The 17,319-nt window shown below is 38.0% G+C and overlaps 1 protein-coding gene across 1 annotated transcript in view; it reads left to right on the top strand.

Moving 5' to 3' along the window:
- Positions 1-1,768: 1,768 nt before the first annotated feature.
- Positions 1,769-17,319, top strand: part of Asxl3 (ASXL transcriptional regulator 3) — a 107,091-nt gene continuing 91,540 nt past the window's right edge. Inside the window, exons 1-2 of the mRNA XM_052155944.1 lie at positions 1,769-1,861; positions 3,319-3,427. Of these exons, the coding sequence (XP_052011904.1) occupies positions 1,784-1,861; positions 3,319-3,427 (187 nt within the window). The 5' untranslated portion in view covers positions 1,769-1,783. The remainder of the gene's footprint in view (positions 1,862-3,318; positions 3,428-17,319) is intronic.

Here is a 17,319-nt window from a genome sequence, read left to right as displayed (position 1 = left end):
TTTTTGGCTTACATTCTATGTGACTTGTCATGTTAACATCTTGGCATGTCCCTGCAGAAAGTCTACAATTCTGACAATTTTACTAATTTAAAACTGTTGAAATCTGGCACACTCATTCCCAGCATCATTTTTTTTTCTGAGATTTTTGTCTGGATAGTGGATATAAAAATTGCATATTTTGCAGTGCTCAGTGTAATGTGTTGCATTATTTATCTGGAATTCATTTGTAGAGAGAGAGTTCTAGGGAGATGAATCTATTTTGTCTTTATAGCTATGGCTGGTCCCACTTATATATGAGCAAACATCTTTTATCAGGGAAAAGAATGAAATGAGGGCAGTGAGCTTGTAGGATCTTCATGAAGAGAGACATTACACAAGGCCATAGTGGTTCCCACGTGAGTCAACGGTTACAGTCACAATGTCCTCTGACCAGACTTATATTAGGGTTCTTGTTTCCTGTCAAACCCAATGGAATTATATTTATATGTTGGCACAGAAAAGCTGCTTCCTAAAATAATAAAGACTCACATTATTATAATGCTTCCAACCCTTCAGGATACAATGCATATCCATGCTGACTTGCAATAGTGTGTTCCTGCAGTTCAGCAATTTTTTTTTTAATTTTTACCAACACGCTTTCATAGTAAATAAGAGATTTAATCATCTTGGCTTTTAGCAAAAGTTAGTAGCATACAATTTTAGTTTAACCTAATAATTCAAAATTTGAAAATTCATATCTTAAAGGCTCCTTTGTTTCAAAATATTTGAGGTTAGAATCATTTAAGTCTTAAGGGGCTTGTGGAGTAGGGCAGGGAAGTTCTATTCAATACTGATTTCACCAAATACTGATCTTTTGGACTACTGGTAAATAAAATGCACATAGTCACACGGTATGTGTGTGCACATAGCCATTAAACTAAAGCAATGTCTACATCTTTCACTTATAGCTTGCAGTACACACACAGTACATTTAATTAACATCTTTGTAAGGAATTGAGGACAACCCACAAATGTTTGTGCATGTGTATGTGAATTTGCTAATATTTTCAATCATAAGTGTAACTGTTTTCTTTAAATATTGCTGTAACAATTCATTGCATCACATAGATAGTACAGAAGTGATTGTTATTTGTACAAAATGTTCAAACACACATTTCTTTATTCCACATATGACATTGTAGAAGCTGTATGAAAGATAAGAACATAGATGCAAATTCTATATTTACCATGTGAGCAGTTTGATACTAGGAGCAGCCTAAATACTTATAATTTCAAATCTGTTCTCCACTGGTTTCTTATTATTCTTTTGTTATTTTTCAGTCTCTGAGAAGATTTTTTTTTGATCATTCAAGTGCAACCACTAGGTTATCTGAAATATTTTAAAACTGAGGCTTCATCATGCCATTTTACAAAACACCATCACATAAAGCCAAGTTGGAGACTTGGTTTCTTTAAAGTAAAATGCTGGTTGCCTTGTGAATAAAAACAAAATCTGTGTTTAGGAGACTTTTTGCCTGAAGCCTGTAAAACAGATGAATCTGATTAACTTTGGGGAAACTGGACTGGCCCTTCATTGTAATGTAGATGTTTCAAGGGTGGGAAGATATTTTAAGAAGGCATGTAAAGAGGTTTTTCTTTCTTTCGTTCTTTTTTTTCTTTTCTTTTCTTTTTTTTTTTTTTGACTCAGAATGCTTTTGCTTAATAAGTTGTGTCTCAGCTGGGCTCATGTTCTGCATGCTTTCCTTTTTCCAGTGGAACCTCTCCCTTAGCCTGCCTGAATGCCATGCTTCACAGTAACACACGCATAGGGGATGGCACATTCTTCAAAATCCCTGGAAAGTCGGGCCTCTATGCTCTCAAAGTAAGTTGGATTGTTTTGCATACTGTGTTGAAATACATGAAGGTAAATACAACTGGATTTTTATGAATGACCTCTGTGCCCAGAAGGTTTTTGGATGCCCTAGAAAGGGTTCTGTATGAATGATTAATGGTGCCAGGTTTCTTTAAGGAAAACCTTGGAGTTTTCTTTATAACATGGGGGAGTGGAAAGAGCTGTAGCTCCGCAGAACCTCTGCATTCTCTGAGACTTATAGGGAGGAAAGTCGCAGAGCATCAGCTGGGAGGGTTTGCTGGGCAAACTTACCAGACACATCTTGACCTCCTGCAGTCAGTTCTGTACACTTCCGCACCTGTATGAGATTATGATGATTTAAATCAGATATTCCATGTGGTAGCAAGTAATAAGCTGGAGAAAGTTGGGGGTTTTGTTTGTTTTGTTTTGTTTTCTACCAATAATGAATGTGTGTGTATAACATATGTGTTATAGAAAATAAAAAGTTTAAACTATGAGGCATGTAGTTCAATATTAGAAGAAGCTTTGGATGAATGCGACTTAATTGTTTAGTGGACTCCTCATTGCTCTTGAGAGTGGGAAGTGACAAATGAAATAGAAAATTCCTCAGAACCGTAGCTTTTTCCAAAATAATTAAGAATATGATCTACCAAAATAACTATAATCTACTATAATAACTGGATTTGGTGTGTTCTACAAGACTGGCTAAATTAAAAACACATTATTGTTGTAATAAGTGATGGGTTGTTTTTAAAGTTCATTAATTTCCTTTGAAAAAGTTTTTCTTTTTAATGCCAAGAGATATACCTGGCAAAGTAATTCTTCCGTAACTAGTCTTACATTGTATGTTATTAAAAAAAAACATACAAGAATGTTAAAATTACTTGTATTTTTCCATTTGTTTTTGATAGATTCCAAGGTGTTTCATTTATTGGTCAAAATTCTGAGCCATTATCCATTAGTCTTTATCAGAAGAAACATAGGATTGAAAAGTGAAAACTATATATATCAAGAGGAGATCTTGTGTCTAGGTTTCTTTCATAGTTATGTAGGTGTTTGCTTTAAGTATACGGTTGTTTTGTCTACATGCATGCACAACAGAAGAGAGCATTGGATCCCATAGGACTACAGTTACGGGCGGGCGGTTGTGAGCCACTGTGTGGGTGCTGGAAATGGAGAGGAGGTGATGTTAACTGCTGTGTCGCCCTTCCATCCCTGTGTGTAGATTTTAGAGGACTATCTAGAAACATTTACCTTAGTGATGGTGCTTTTTCAATGCTCTATTTTTTCCCTTCTTTTATCCTAAGGACTAATTTTTCCATTGAAAGTCAACTGGTACTATAATTCATACTCACATATAATTCTGATGATACCTCAGGATTCTGAAAACATTATTCAGTGGCATTCAGTTGCTAATACATTTGTAAATCATTTTGTTGTTGCTGTTGTTTTCAACAATCATACAGAAAGAGGAGTCATCATGCCCAGTGGATGGAACGTTGGATCTAGTCTGTGACCCAGACCTGGATGGCGCTGAGATGGCAGAGGCCAGTGCCAATGGAGAGGAGAACAGGGGTGAGTACACCTGACTCCTGCACGTGAACACACCTTCACTCTTTTAAAAGTGGTATTGTTTAAGTGAGAAGCCACTACTTGGCTTACTCCACCATTACAGATACAATTTTCTGCTGCATTTTTATCACTTAAGACTTACTGTCCATCATTTTTGTTTTAAAAGCTTAGCACCAAAGAAAACTATGATATTCTTTCCCCTTTTGTTTATTTTAAATAGTCCCTTTCCTGAATAACTTTCTTGGGTGTTACCAGAATCCATATACTACTCCTAGGTAGTTAGAGAGGAGTCGGGTAGTGTTTCTACTTCTATTTCAATGATGGACTAAGATCAGCATTGTCTTATGCCTAATGACTCTAGTTTTTGTTATTTGTTTATTGTTAGTTAAAGTTAGTGTTGCTATTCCTCAAAAAATCAAGACAATGTACGGTAGATTTTCAATCCACAGAAGCTACTGTGCTGAACCTCAGCCAACTCTCTGGTCCCACTAATGGCCACAGATCACTCCTGGGGAGGAAGACTACCACATTACATTCCCATCTGTGGACTCATAGGAATTAATAAATTATTTTAAAACAAACAAACTTTGCAAAAATATAGCATTTCAGTAATAAGCACAAGTCATCCATTTAGCTCTTAGCATAGTGAACAACCTAGCCCTTTAACAGTCTGTGTGCTCTTTAGGTGTCAGAAGCCAAATGCTACTTCATTTCTAGTTGAACTGTAAACAAGCTTGTAGGCTCAACATTTCAAAGAGATTCTGTCTTTACTAGATGGCTACAGTGTTTCATACATGGTGTACTTGAGTTAGTATCCATGCTCCTCTCCCTTTTGAACCCTCCTTTTGCCACCGGGGTAGTATTTTGACCAGGCAGAGAGACAGAGCTCTGGCATTCTAAATGGACTGGCTAGTAGGGTCTCCTCTTGTGTTTGTACATGTTGGAGGGGAGTCTACCTGGGTCAGTCTTAATGTTATGCTGACTGTATGTGTGTGAGTAGTCTGTATTCTCTCATATTCTCTCATATTCTCTCATATTCTCTCTCATATTCTCTCTCTCATATTCTCTCTCTCTCTCTCTCTCTCTCTCTCTCTCTCTCTCTCTCTCTCTCTCTCTCTCAACATATGCTCTCATCTTCTATGATCCAAATGCTGCAAATACTGTTCTCATCAATAAGAAACAGCAAAAAAAAAAAAAAAAAAAAGAACTTTCTAGTGAAAATTGAGTAACTTGACAGACAATTACACAAGAAAAAGGTAAAGGTTGTTGCTTATGCAATGGTGACAACTGATATGAAGAAGTGAAATAAACAAGTTTCTACTTGGGAATGGATAAACTCCTTTGTGGGATGAGGGAACAGGATTTACGGGTTGAGAGGTCTGTGTAGAGGGAACAGCAATTATAAAGACCTAGAGACAGTAGAGTATTGGGAATATTACAGAAATAGCAAGAGATGGATACACAAGGGAGATTTTAATAAGATACAAAGTCACAGGGGTATATTACATAGTACCTTGAGGTATCCAGATATTATTTTAAATGAGATACTAAACCATTACATGGTTTTCAGGTAGAAAGACAATGGGCCTCTATGGAATTCTACTGTAATCACCAAGTATAAAGAAAGTGAGATACATCTACAAAAACCAGGGAGGAGAGTTAGAGAGCTTTTGTCTAGTGGGAAGGGGACAGTGCTGACAGGGAAAGAAAAGCAGTGCATGGGGTGGTCATGATATATTTGAGGGATCCAATGGAGCTGCTAACAAATGTAGAATTATAGTGAAGGGCTTAAGTTCAAATCTAGACTTTGGGTGGACAAAGAATAGCATTGTCCTCAATACCTTAGCTTCTGGATCACTTACCTTTATTGTTGCTTGAACAAAAGTTAGTGTTTATTCTGGTGCATGGTTTAAGTGTGCAGTTCACCATGGCAAGAAGGCGTGGAAGCTGCAGTCTGGAGCAGCAACCGCATTGCACTTGCTTTCTGGAAGCAGATGAGGTTTCGCCTGCTTTCTGCTTTTATTCTACCTGAGAGTCTAGCCCCATGAATAGTGCAAGCCACAGATTTCAGTGGGTTCTCTCATCTCAGTTAAGCTCATCAAGAGATTTCCTCTCAGACATGCCCAGAGATATGCCTCTGAGGCGGTTCTAGATCCTGTCAACTTCATGATAGATAGCAACTGTCCTTCCTAGAATGTTAAATTTCCTAATGGGAATTGGTTTGGGGAAGGTTTCTTGAGTAGGATATCAGGTTAGGGTGTGCAACATGAAATTGTGTTTGTGATCCCAGATGGGATAAATGGTTGCTGACATGTAAGAGAAATGTGGGGCTAAGAATGGACACCTGGAGATTTTCTGTTTACTGGAATTATTTGTAGACATGAAATTGGTTGAGGTCTCTAAAGGTAAATTACAAGGAAAAGAGGGTCAAAGGCTGAGCCCAAGGGCAGTTGACTTTCAAGAGGTTGGAGAGTCTCTAAGAAAAGGTAAGTAAGATTACAAAGAGATAGATTTAGGATATGGTTTTTTTTTTTTTTTTGTATGGGAACAATGAGAGAACAATGTGTTTCTAAGAAGAGAGATTGAAAAATGGCAATACTTCCTCCCATGTAATAACTACCAGTCTAACCTGCTTAGCTCTGGACTCAGAGAATGGGTGCATTGTCATTCTTAGCTGCACAGGATGCTTGATGCCAGTCCTGGTTGGAAACCTTGTCCAGAGATGAGAGGAGGTGTAAAGGGAGAAGGGGAGAGAGAGGTGGGAACAATGGGGAAATCATTGTCTACTGGGATCATGCATTTTTGATAAACACGATTAAGAAAGAGACAGCTTTGATGTCTTTACACATAGCTTGCATGTGATGGGCACATGAAAGCTAGAGAAAAGAAATCAGAAAGGAGTATAGACAATCTCAAGGATTTAACAATTTTGGAGGTAGAGAAAAAGAAGTGGGAAATGCTTGGGAGTAGGGTATAATCCATACAATTGTTTTTGCTTAATGAAGACTAATTATCAGAGTCATTATTTGTTTACTGGTAGGAAAATTCCAGTGGAGGATAAGCAGACCCCATGGGAAGGATGTTGTACTGTCATGTGCCCAAGAAGATGACTGAATGATATCTAGGCAGATGAGGAAGCTGGCTTAGTTAACAGTATAGGCATAATGGAAAGCAGTCAGCAGGAAACTCAGTAGGAGAGGTGTCTGTATAAACATGTACGGAGAGGACATAAAGAAGTTGCCCTTTTCAGTGTTTTCTATGGAAAGGATGTCAGTTTAGTAAGCTATAGTTTGTATAGGAGAAGTGCTCTCACAGACCTAAGAAAAAGAATAATTAAATCTGCCTATGCATTTGAAAGCATTAAGGCCATATTCTTACATTTATCAATGTTGGGTGTCATAGAACAGCAGCCATACTGTGGTTTCTCAAGAGTTAACATTGTGGACCACAGGTAGATTCAATGGCTGTTGGGTCTTGCTAAATGTGGTTGATGATGCAACCTAAGAATGAAGGAATGGAGAATGTATGGTTTCCACAGTGGTTAAGCAAGATGTTGCTAGTATATCTGATGGATTGCATGTACGGAATTCAAGAGTGATCTTCATAAATATTGAAGCTGAAGAATACAATAGGAGTAGTATGGATAAAGTTTACTGAGTAAGAGCTAAAATATTCCAGAAATGGAGGGTTGGACAGAAGGTACAAAGTACAGTTAGCCACAGAAGTCTATAACCAGCACACTTACCTTACCTGACTGAGCAGAGGCAAGGGTACCTTGAAGTAGAACAGCTGTGGTAACCCATGAGCAATACTCACTGGCTCAAGCATTATAACAGGAGAGAGAGGAGGCTGGCCTCTAAGAGTCTGGCAGCTACTTTATAAGAGGAAAATGACTGACTGGGAAGGGATTGCTCTGTGGTCTAACTGCCTTTGAGTAATCTGTTGTTCTTGTAATGAATTACAGTAAACGTTATTGGTTCAACAGCTTGGATGTGGACTGATCCTTTGTATGCTCCCAGAATGAGTCACACTGATACCTATGCTCCAACGACATGAAACACAATACTGGGGCATCCAATGAACAGGGACAGAGAATGGTCCAAAGGAACAGTAAGGTTGCATAGATCACTCTACATCCTATTTCCAGGCCCAGTAGTACAAGATGTGTGCAAAAGACAAAGTCTACCATGTGGGTCCTGGTACACACCAGAGAGAACCCAGATTTGTCAATCAGGAGGCAAAATAATGGTTCAGAGAAAATGATGAGATTGTAGAAGTTTTGCTAATGACTGACCCTGAATTCCAGGGGAGATGAGGATTTTAGTGATTGGGCAGAGATAGAAGATAGGGGAGAAGCCCTCAGCCAGTAATTAACTCAAAGCAGGGATAAGCAGACTTCCCTAATTTGACATGTGATTAGTTACTTCACAGAATAACTCAGACCCACATATATCCAGCAAATGTGACCCAAATTAGATTTCCTGGCATTGCCTTTGAAGTTGCATTAGGGAAATTGCTTTGGGGAAATCACTGAAAGAATAGTAAATAGCTTATTTCCTTGAGTACTCCTTGGCTCACCCACCTTTGTATCTTATTGCAAACCATAATTGCTCCTTTCAGGACAAGCATATTTTCTATCCAAAAAAGTACCATGTATAGTGTAGAAAATCTAGAGAGTAGAAAATCTATTAAGTGTGTGCTATGCCCAGCCTTTGCAACCATCTTACCTTGCATGTCTTTACACATATTTTAATATTTATTGAATTTCTGTGATGTAGACAGTTGTTAAGATTTTGTTATTTGATTGATCACAAAGAACAAACAGTAATAGAAACCTCTCTTTCACACTGTATTCAAGCTAAGGTATCTATCTGTCTGACACCACAAGCCAGTTTCAAAGTATTCTGTAGCTCTGACTGGAATAGCAGGGAACAGTCATGAAGTAGTGATAGAGATAATTTGCCCTTCCAATGTGAGCACTGATATGTTCCCATCATCCTACTGTGAATGTTGTCCACTTGTAAGGGAGAAGTGGGAGAGAAAAGGAAAGAAGGATGAAGAGAGATGGGTCCTCATTCTGTCCTTCTGACAGCATCCTCTCGTAGTGCCTCTTTGATGTAGAGACTAAAAAGATGTAGGTGGATAATAACCAGTAATTGGTAAAATACCTGTAGCACAATTGAAAAAAAAAACAGCCTGGTGTCACTGAGTTATTTAAAATTAATAAGGATAAATTGACATTTGTTATTCCACCAGCAAGAGAAGCAAACCTGTATAGGAAATGAACATGTCTGCCATTGCCTGACAGTGGACTGGCCTGGAGAGATGGCTCACTGCTTAAGAGTGCCTATTGATCTTCAAGAGTTCACATCTCAGTTTTCCTGACTTCAGCTCCTGAAGATCTGACCCCTTCTTCTTGCCTATATTAACACTAACAGATATACACACAAAGGCTTAATTTTAAAATAAAGAAAACCCTGAGGATAAAGCTATATGAACCAATATATATTATAGTGCTATAGTATCTGAATTGCCAGCCTTTTTAGTAGAATTCAAAGCACTGAAGGCCTACCTTAACCTTCTCTTGGAGTCAGCTGACCACAAAAACCAATTCTTAGAAAATGTCAGCTTTTTTTACAATATACATTTATTAAAGTTTTGTTGAAACAGTCTACAGTGTGGGAAAAGAGATGTATTTTTGACAGTAGAATTTATGCAACAAAAAACTATGGCTGCACACATGTTTCTTTGACTTCTGATCAGTCTTTGAAGTGGACAAGTATTGAACACATAGACTTGAAAAAGTAAACTGCTCAAATTTTATAAGCTAAGCTCTGGAGATCAAAGAGTGATTTAGGTGGATCGGCTGATATATCTGTGTTGACAAGCCAAGACAAGTTATGCCTATATAAGTATAGATCTGTGTCACACAAAGAAAATATTATGAATTTTATGGTCTACTTTAAGCAGAGATTTATGATTGTGTTTGTGTTTGAGTTGTTTTTTGAGTATAATACACAGGTATATCATGGTTTTCCTCACATATTAAGTTGGTTTATAATGCATTACTCTCTTGCAGAACTCATAATATTTTATATTAAGTAATAGCATCAGTATACAGTCTTGACCCTCTTTATCCTCTACTTAAAGGTTGTTATTAATGAGAAAAATGTCTCTTTTATAGCTGTAATGCATTTCATGCTTAAGATAAACAGTAAAGCACTCCCTATAATGAAGAAACTGAAGAATATATAATTTTCATCTACAGAGATCAAAAAAGGAGTGGGGGAGAGAAAAGAAAAAAAGTTCTGCTTGCTATTAACCCTAATGGCAACAGGGAGGAAGCCACACTCAAGCCAGGGAATTAGTATTATTGAAGTTTCCATTTACAGGAAGGGAGAGGAGAGGGCAGGGGAAGAGAGGAGAGGGAACAGGAAGAGAGAGAGAAGGAGAGAACAATGGAGGGATGGAGGGACAAAGGGACAGAGAAAAACACAAACTCATATTCAATATGTTGACCTTAAATCCCAGTATGGATAATGATTTCAGCATTTCAAGAATTTTATATGACCCTTTTCCATTATTCTTTATGGCTAGTTTTATAAGTGGATTTTGGTTGTGTGATTCTTGGCAGGGTTGTGTTAATGTAATGAAACATTATTCAAGTCACTATTTTCTTTGGCTCAGAGGTTACACTTTGAGGGGGTCTCTCTCTCTCTCTCTCTCTCTCTCTCTCTCTCTCTCTCGTGTGTGTGTGTGTGTGTGTGTGTGTGTGTGTGTGTGTGTGTGTGTGTAATAAAACTATTAAAAGTAAAAGGTGCTTTAAGATGGTTCAAGTGTATGGGTAATATCTCTGCTAATAAATCAATTGCACAGAGACCAGGAGCTTCATGGATTACATGGAAAGTTTCTAAGGAACGCTCAGGCTCCCTACAGAAGTGCTCACAATGTGTACTTATCCTATAGCATACTCACATTGGAAGGGGTTGGGGATACAGGTAGAAGCTTACACAGGGGACTATGGCTTGAGCTCACTACATTAGTTACCTTTTCCTACTGCCTTGGCAAAAATACCCGACAAGGGCAACTTAAGAAAGGAAGGGTTTATTTATTTTTTCCTCTCAGTTTGAGCAGTGAATGCATAGCACAAAGCAGTGTTTCACATTCCCCCCATGCCAGGCAGCAGAGATAAATGCTGGTACTCAGCTCTTTTTTTTTTTTTTCCTTTTTAATTCACTCCAGATTTCAGCCCTCGAAATGGTCCAGCCCACATTCAAGGTACTTTGCCCTTCTTAGTTAATCTCCTTGGAAACACTCTTACAAGTTACACCCATATGTCTGTCTCCTAGGGGACACTAACTTGAGTCTGGTTGACACTGAAGATGAACCACCATAGCGTCTTGTTTTGCTATTTACTTGCAGTGCCCTAGTTTTACATGTTTAGAGGTGTTACATGTCCACACACATGTGTTTGGGGTGGGATATGTAGGATGTTTAAGCAGGCTTCCAATTTCCCATTGAAGAAGAGAGCATGGTCATGATCTGTCTGGCATCCATTCCTAAGAATTTTGTGGGCATGTAAAAGAAATTCCTTCTGGTTTTGTAGCAGGCCACCTGGTTATTTTGCGGGGGTGATAAATAAATTTGTCTCTTATCTAGCATTTATGCATTTTAGTCAACAGCTTGTTAACTAATGGAGACACCTGCTCTACTTTGGTGGGCTCCAGGAACTTAAGTGTGTGAAAATTTTGTTGTGTTAGCTACATATGGAAGAAAGCACAGAGGAAAGAGAATCCTTTAGAGAAATGACCACTGGTGGGATGGAAAACTTCCTCTGCCCACGCCTTCCCATTCCTCAGGCTTTCATCTCTGCCCACAGATTTCATAGTTCATGAAGAAATAAAAGAGGTTTCCAAAGAGCATTGTGCTCTGACTTGTCTTAAACACAGTCCATTTAAGAAGACAGATTTTTAACAACACACCAAGGGAGGAAAAGAATCTTCCAGTCAGTCCTTACGTTTTTTTGCTCTGTGCTTTTGATAACCTTTATGGCAAAGAAGGATTTCCTTATGCTGAGTCTTTTGTGCTTTTAATTAAAGCAGTTTTCTCCTTTCTTCTGCTGCCCCATGATGGAGAACAGCTGGTTACCCTCTCCTCTCCACCCCCTTGTCTTCTCCAAATGACTCACTCCCCCTCCTTCAAACATGATTTAAATATTCCTTCCAGTGCTTTCATCCATCAGGGGCCTCCTTTTCCTAAATCTCCCTCCTTGACCTCTGAACTCTGTTCATGTATAAATGGGTTTTAGTCAATTTTAACAGCTCAGAGCTATGGAGGAAGAGAAAGTTTGCTTTTCAGTGCAGATAAAGTTCTCCCATTACATATCATTTCCCAACCTCTCTTGTGTTACAAGGGGGAAATTTTTATAAAACAAGAAAGATGAGGAGTGTGATCTCATAAGAAAAACAAGCTCCCTCAAATGAAAATACAATTAAAGGTATCCCCTAATTATTCATCTTAACGAGCTAGTTTAGATTTATATTGTCTGAGACATACATCAGGATAAGGCGGCCCTGCTCTTTAAAGTCTCTCTGTTTAAAGTCTCCCTGGTGCCACATACTCCATTTTCTGTCTGTAAAGTGACTCTTTATAAGTGTTTTTCAAACAGTTATCTGTGTGCCTTGCCTGATTCTTTACATACTGACATGTGAGGTGATTAGCAATAAGCTCATTACTGAAGCCCTTGCCCTTGCCCTTGGTCCACACTCACCCTTTGCTTTTATATTTTCTGTGGACCTTCCTATGTTTAATTTTCTGGGTCTATTGTTCTATTTCTATGCAACTATTGTAGGAAACTGAGTAGCATGAAAGACTTGGGATGTCATGCTAGTATAAAAGAAATAATTGGGGAGCTAGCGTGATGGCTCAGATGGTAAAGTAGCTGCCCCACAAGTGTGAGGACCTGACTTTGGTTCCCATCACCTACATTGAAATATGTGTGCTGTGACAAATGCTTAACATTCCAGCATTGGGTAGGTAGACTTGGGAGAATCACTGGTCAGCAAGCCTGGCAGAATGAATGGATCTCATGTTCTGATAAGATACTTGTGTCAAGGAATAGGTGGGCAATCTCTGAGGAAAGGCATCAGAGATGTTCATACAAGTGCATTTAAACACAAATACACACACACACACATACACACACACACACATTCATACCTTGCCAGAGAGCAATCTAAAATGGGTTTTACCCCATACAAACAAACAGAATCTGTTCTGTTTCTTTCCATTATTCTGAGAAATCCTTCCCCTTTGTATGACAGCTTAAGAGTTACACAGCAAGAAGCTGTAACTGCTTTTCTTGTTAAATATGTCATTTTAGGTTGATGCTTTCTTTTTGTCTAATCCATATTTAAAGGGATGCTTTGACAGATAACTCAGAGATATTAGCAGGATTAAGTTGGAATGGCAGACTAATCAATACTTGGAAAGAGTGATTCCTGTTACCACATCTGTGTGGGAAATATCTAGTTACCATTGGAGCTCCAGTGCTTTGTTTAGTATAAACCAAAATGTTTATTGACCATTCCTTGACATTCTGAATCAATTGTGGTATACCCAGTTCTGTGATGGGCAGCTGCAATTTTCTAGTTGATATCAGTCACAAAATTGTGAAGAAGAATAAGGAGTTAGACTTTATGACAATCATCCAGGTAAATACACAGTGCAATGTACTTAAAAATATACACCCATATACAGTATATACACGAATGCACACACATGCATAATATATGCATGCACACACATGCATACATGTATACATGCATGCAGAAATACACATATGTATACAGGCATATGAACATGTACACATGTATGTCCTTGTTAGATTTTATTATTAATTTGTCACATCTGGGAAGAAGGAACCTTAAATGAAGAATTGCCTCTTTTGGATTGCATGGGTATGAGGCATTTTCTCGATTGCTAATTGACATAGGGGAACCTAGACCACTGTAGGTGGTGCCATCCCTAGCAGGTGAGGTAAGCCTGAAAATAAGGTGTCTAAGACAGCCAGAGAACAAGCTAGGAAAGCAACACTCCTTCATAGTTGCTGCTCCAGATTTCTGCCTTTAGTTGATGCCCTGACTTCCCTCACTGATTGATTATGACCTGTAAGTATAAGATACAACAAAACCTTTCCTCCTTGGGTTGCTTTTAGACATGAGTTTATCATAGCAATAGAAAGGCAAACTAGGAAAATATAATATTAACACCTTATTCCCCATTACTATTTTTTTTTGGCTGTTTTTGTTTTGCTTTGTTTTCTGAGATAAGACTCCACAGAGCTAAGGAAACAGATTTTGGAAACATAGTAAGACTTTCCTTCTCTTGGCTATATTTTATTCATATACATTATTGTATTGAATAATATCAAGATTCTCAATAGTTAATGTATTGAGACTTTTAATGGCTTCTTTGGAAAATTGCTGTTTCTGTTACTTTATTGCTAGCAGTCTTCTGTTGCTAGTTTGTTTTGGCATATCATGTCTTTGGAGTGTGTGTGTGTGTGTGTGTGTATTTCAGCAAGAAAGCTTGCTTAGGTCCAGTTGACTGCCCCCACCTTGGCACAGGATTCATTTTAGAGCAGACTTCTCTCCATAGACTGGATCCAAAAAGGATTAAGGAATTACCTTTCTCTGAAAGAATTGGAGTCCAGGAAATTTTAATTGGGGTCAACTGAGTTGCCTGTTCTTTTTTATGTCAGTTTTTATACTTTCTGGCATGCATTTAGTTGCTGCATTGATCCAGAATATCTGCTTACACAATTTCAAATGCAAGTATTATGCAGAGAACACATTGTAATCCATGCTGAGACCATTGGGCAATTTCCCATGTGGCTACTACTCTGGAATCACTCACTTATTGATCTGTCAAGACAAAGTAGAGTTATCACTATTATGTTTCCATGGGCAGAGCTATCATTGGAATTAGTCATTCTATACCATTGTTCTTTGAACAAAAATTTCTTTTTTATAACAAAATTACTTTGGTTTTATAATGTGTACATGTATGTTTGATCAGCTGTATGTGTGGGTAAAATCTACAGATCTAGAAAGGAAATCAAGAGGGGGCAAGATTAGGTGATAAGGAGGGGTGAGGTGGGTATTAGGGTGCATGGGACATGAGAGAGGAAAAGTGTCTCTCTCTGCAGAGCCATGGGCAGATGATGGATGTGGGAGAGACGAAAGGCAGGTAAAGGAACCATAAACACATACATTAAAATAACATAATGACATCTCACACATTATATGGTGATTTAAGTAAAGATAAACCTCATGTTCCCACAGTAGAATCATGGATATTTTTGTATGTTTATTAGCTCTTTGTTAATGTTTTAAGAATGGTCTATTTAGTTCCAATTAGAGATTATCCTATCAAGCAAATTAAATATATTCAGGAAACATATATTTTCTCTTCATTTTCAATTCTATCTATTTATCATACATACATACATGATACATACATACATACATACATACAGCTATGCTATAAATAGAAACATAACTATTTGGAGAGCAAAGAGACCTAACAGCAAGGGCTAAAGATGGGAAGAGAAAGGGGAGTATAAGTGTGTGAGGGGATCTGCTCCATGTCTAATGTGTGTGCACGACTGTCATCATGAAACTGTCACTATACTGTCTGTTTACTCTGTTCTTTTCTGCATCTCATATTGTGCTGCACATGATGGAAAGTGTTTAGTAAAAGCTGAATGACCAAACTAACAATTAATAAATAAACAATAAGACCTAATAAGGACCAACTCACTTTTAGAGAATTACTGAGACCACATGGATGACAGAGAATTGTGTCTAGTTCTCTGATATCTATTCATTGCAGTATTTTTCAGCTGACATATCAGTGACTTTTCTTCAGGAAAGTGCTGGTTTTGAGAGTATCAGTTCTGGTTGTTTTAGGAAACTAATAGGAAGCATTAGAAAGAAGAAAATGAATAGAAATGAAAATGGTTGAGGTCAGCACCCTTTCCTGTAGGAGGTGCTTGAAGTCAGATCTCTCAAATGGCTGTCGCTTGTGGGGGTGGGCAAGTGGGACATACAGCAGTGACTAGAGTGAAAGCCTGCATGACAGTGGCTGAATACAATGCAGGACCCAGCATGCACTGTGGTTTGCACCCACACTACTCCTGCCATTTTATGTTGCTTAATGACTTTAGCTTTGACTTTGAAATTTTGATTTTATTTACTTATGCCAATAAAGAATAAATAAGTAAATAAACACATAAAACTGGCATCAGGGAGCCAGGCAGCTCCACAGCCTTCTGTGCAAGAGTCAGATTTAAAATTGCATCTCATGATGCTGATAGAGGATTTCAAGGACATAAATGACTCAAAAATTTCAGGAAGCAACAATCACTATTCTTTAATATCTGTCAATTGAGTGCATATCAATGGACTCAATTCCCCAATAAAAAGACAACGACTGACAGACTGGATACATAAACAGAACCCAGCATTTTGCTGCATACAAGGAACACACCTCAGTGTGAAGGGCAGACACTACCTTACAGTAAAAGGCTGGAAAACAATTTTCCAAGCTAATGGTTCCAGGAAACAAGCTGGAGTAGCCATTCTAATATATGATAAAATTGACTTTCAACCAAAAGCCTTCAAAACAGACACAGAGGGTCACTTCATACTCATCAAAGGAAAAATCTACCAAGAAGAAATCTCAATTATGAGCATCTATGCTCCAAATGCAAAGACATCCACATTCATACAAGAAACTTTACTAAAGCTCAAAGCACACATTGTACTTCATACAATAATTGAGGGTGACTTCAACATCCCACTCTCATCAATGGACAGATCATAGAAACACAAACTAAACAGAGACACAAGTGAAACTAACAGAAGTTATGGAGCAAATGGATTTAACTCATATCTATAGAACATTTCATCCTAAATGAAAAGAATATACCTTCTTCTCAGCATCTCATGGTACTTTCTCCAAAATTGTCCATTTAATTGGTCCATTTAAAATAGACCTCAACAGATATGAGAAGATTAAAATAATCCCATGCCTCCTATCAGATACTATGGAATAACTCTGGCCTTCAATAGCAACAAAAACACAGAAAGCCCACATACACATGGAAGCTGAGCAATCCTCTACTCAATTATACTTTGGTCAAGGAAGAAATAAGGAAAGAAATTAAACACTTTTTAGAACTTAATGAAAATGAAGGCACAACATGCCCAAACTTATGGGACACAAAGAAAGCAGTGCTAAGAGGAAAACTCACGGCTCTGAGTGTCTCCAAAAATAAACTGAAAAGAGCATACACTAGCAGCTTAACAGCACATCTGAAAGCTCTAGAAGAGAATGAAGCTAGTACATCCAAGAGGAATAGACAGCAGGAAATCATCAAACTCAGGGATGAAATCAACTCAGTAGAAACATAAAGAACTATATACAAAGAATCAACAAAACCAGGAGCTGGCTCTTTGAGAAAATCAACAAGATAGATAAACCCTTATCCAGACTAACCAGAGGGCACAGAGACAGTATCCAAATTAACTAAATCATAAATGAAAAGGGAGATACAACAGAAACTGAGGAAATTCATCAGATCCTACTACAAAAGCCTATACTCAACACAACTGGAAAATCTGGAGGAAATTAACAATTTTCTAGCCAGATACCAAATACCAAAGCTAAATCAGGATCAGATAGACCATCTAAACAGTCCCTTAACCCCTAAAGAAATAGAAGTAGTTATTGAAAGTCTCCCAAACAACAAAAAAAGCACAGGACCAGATGGTTTTAGCACAGAATTCTCTTAGACCTTCAAAGAAGACCTAGAACCACTACTCTTCAAA

The sequence above is a fragment of the Apodemus sylvaticus genome, chromosome 13 (assembly GCF_947179515.1).
Source record: "Apodemus sylvaticus chromosome 13, mApoSyl1.1, whole genome shotgun sequence".
Taxonomy (NCBI): Eukaryota; Metazoa; Chordata; class Mammalia; order Rodentia; family Muridae; genus Apodemus; species Apodemus sylvaticus.
The sequence above is the reverse complement of the archived record's forward strand: the minus strand, read 5'-3'. Positions and strand labels throughout refer to the sequence as shown.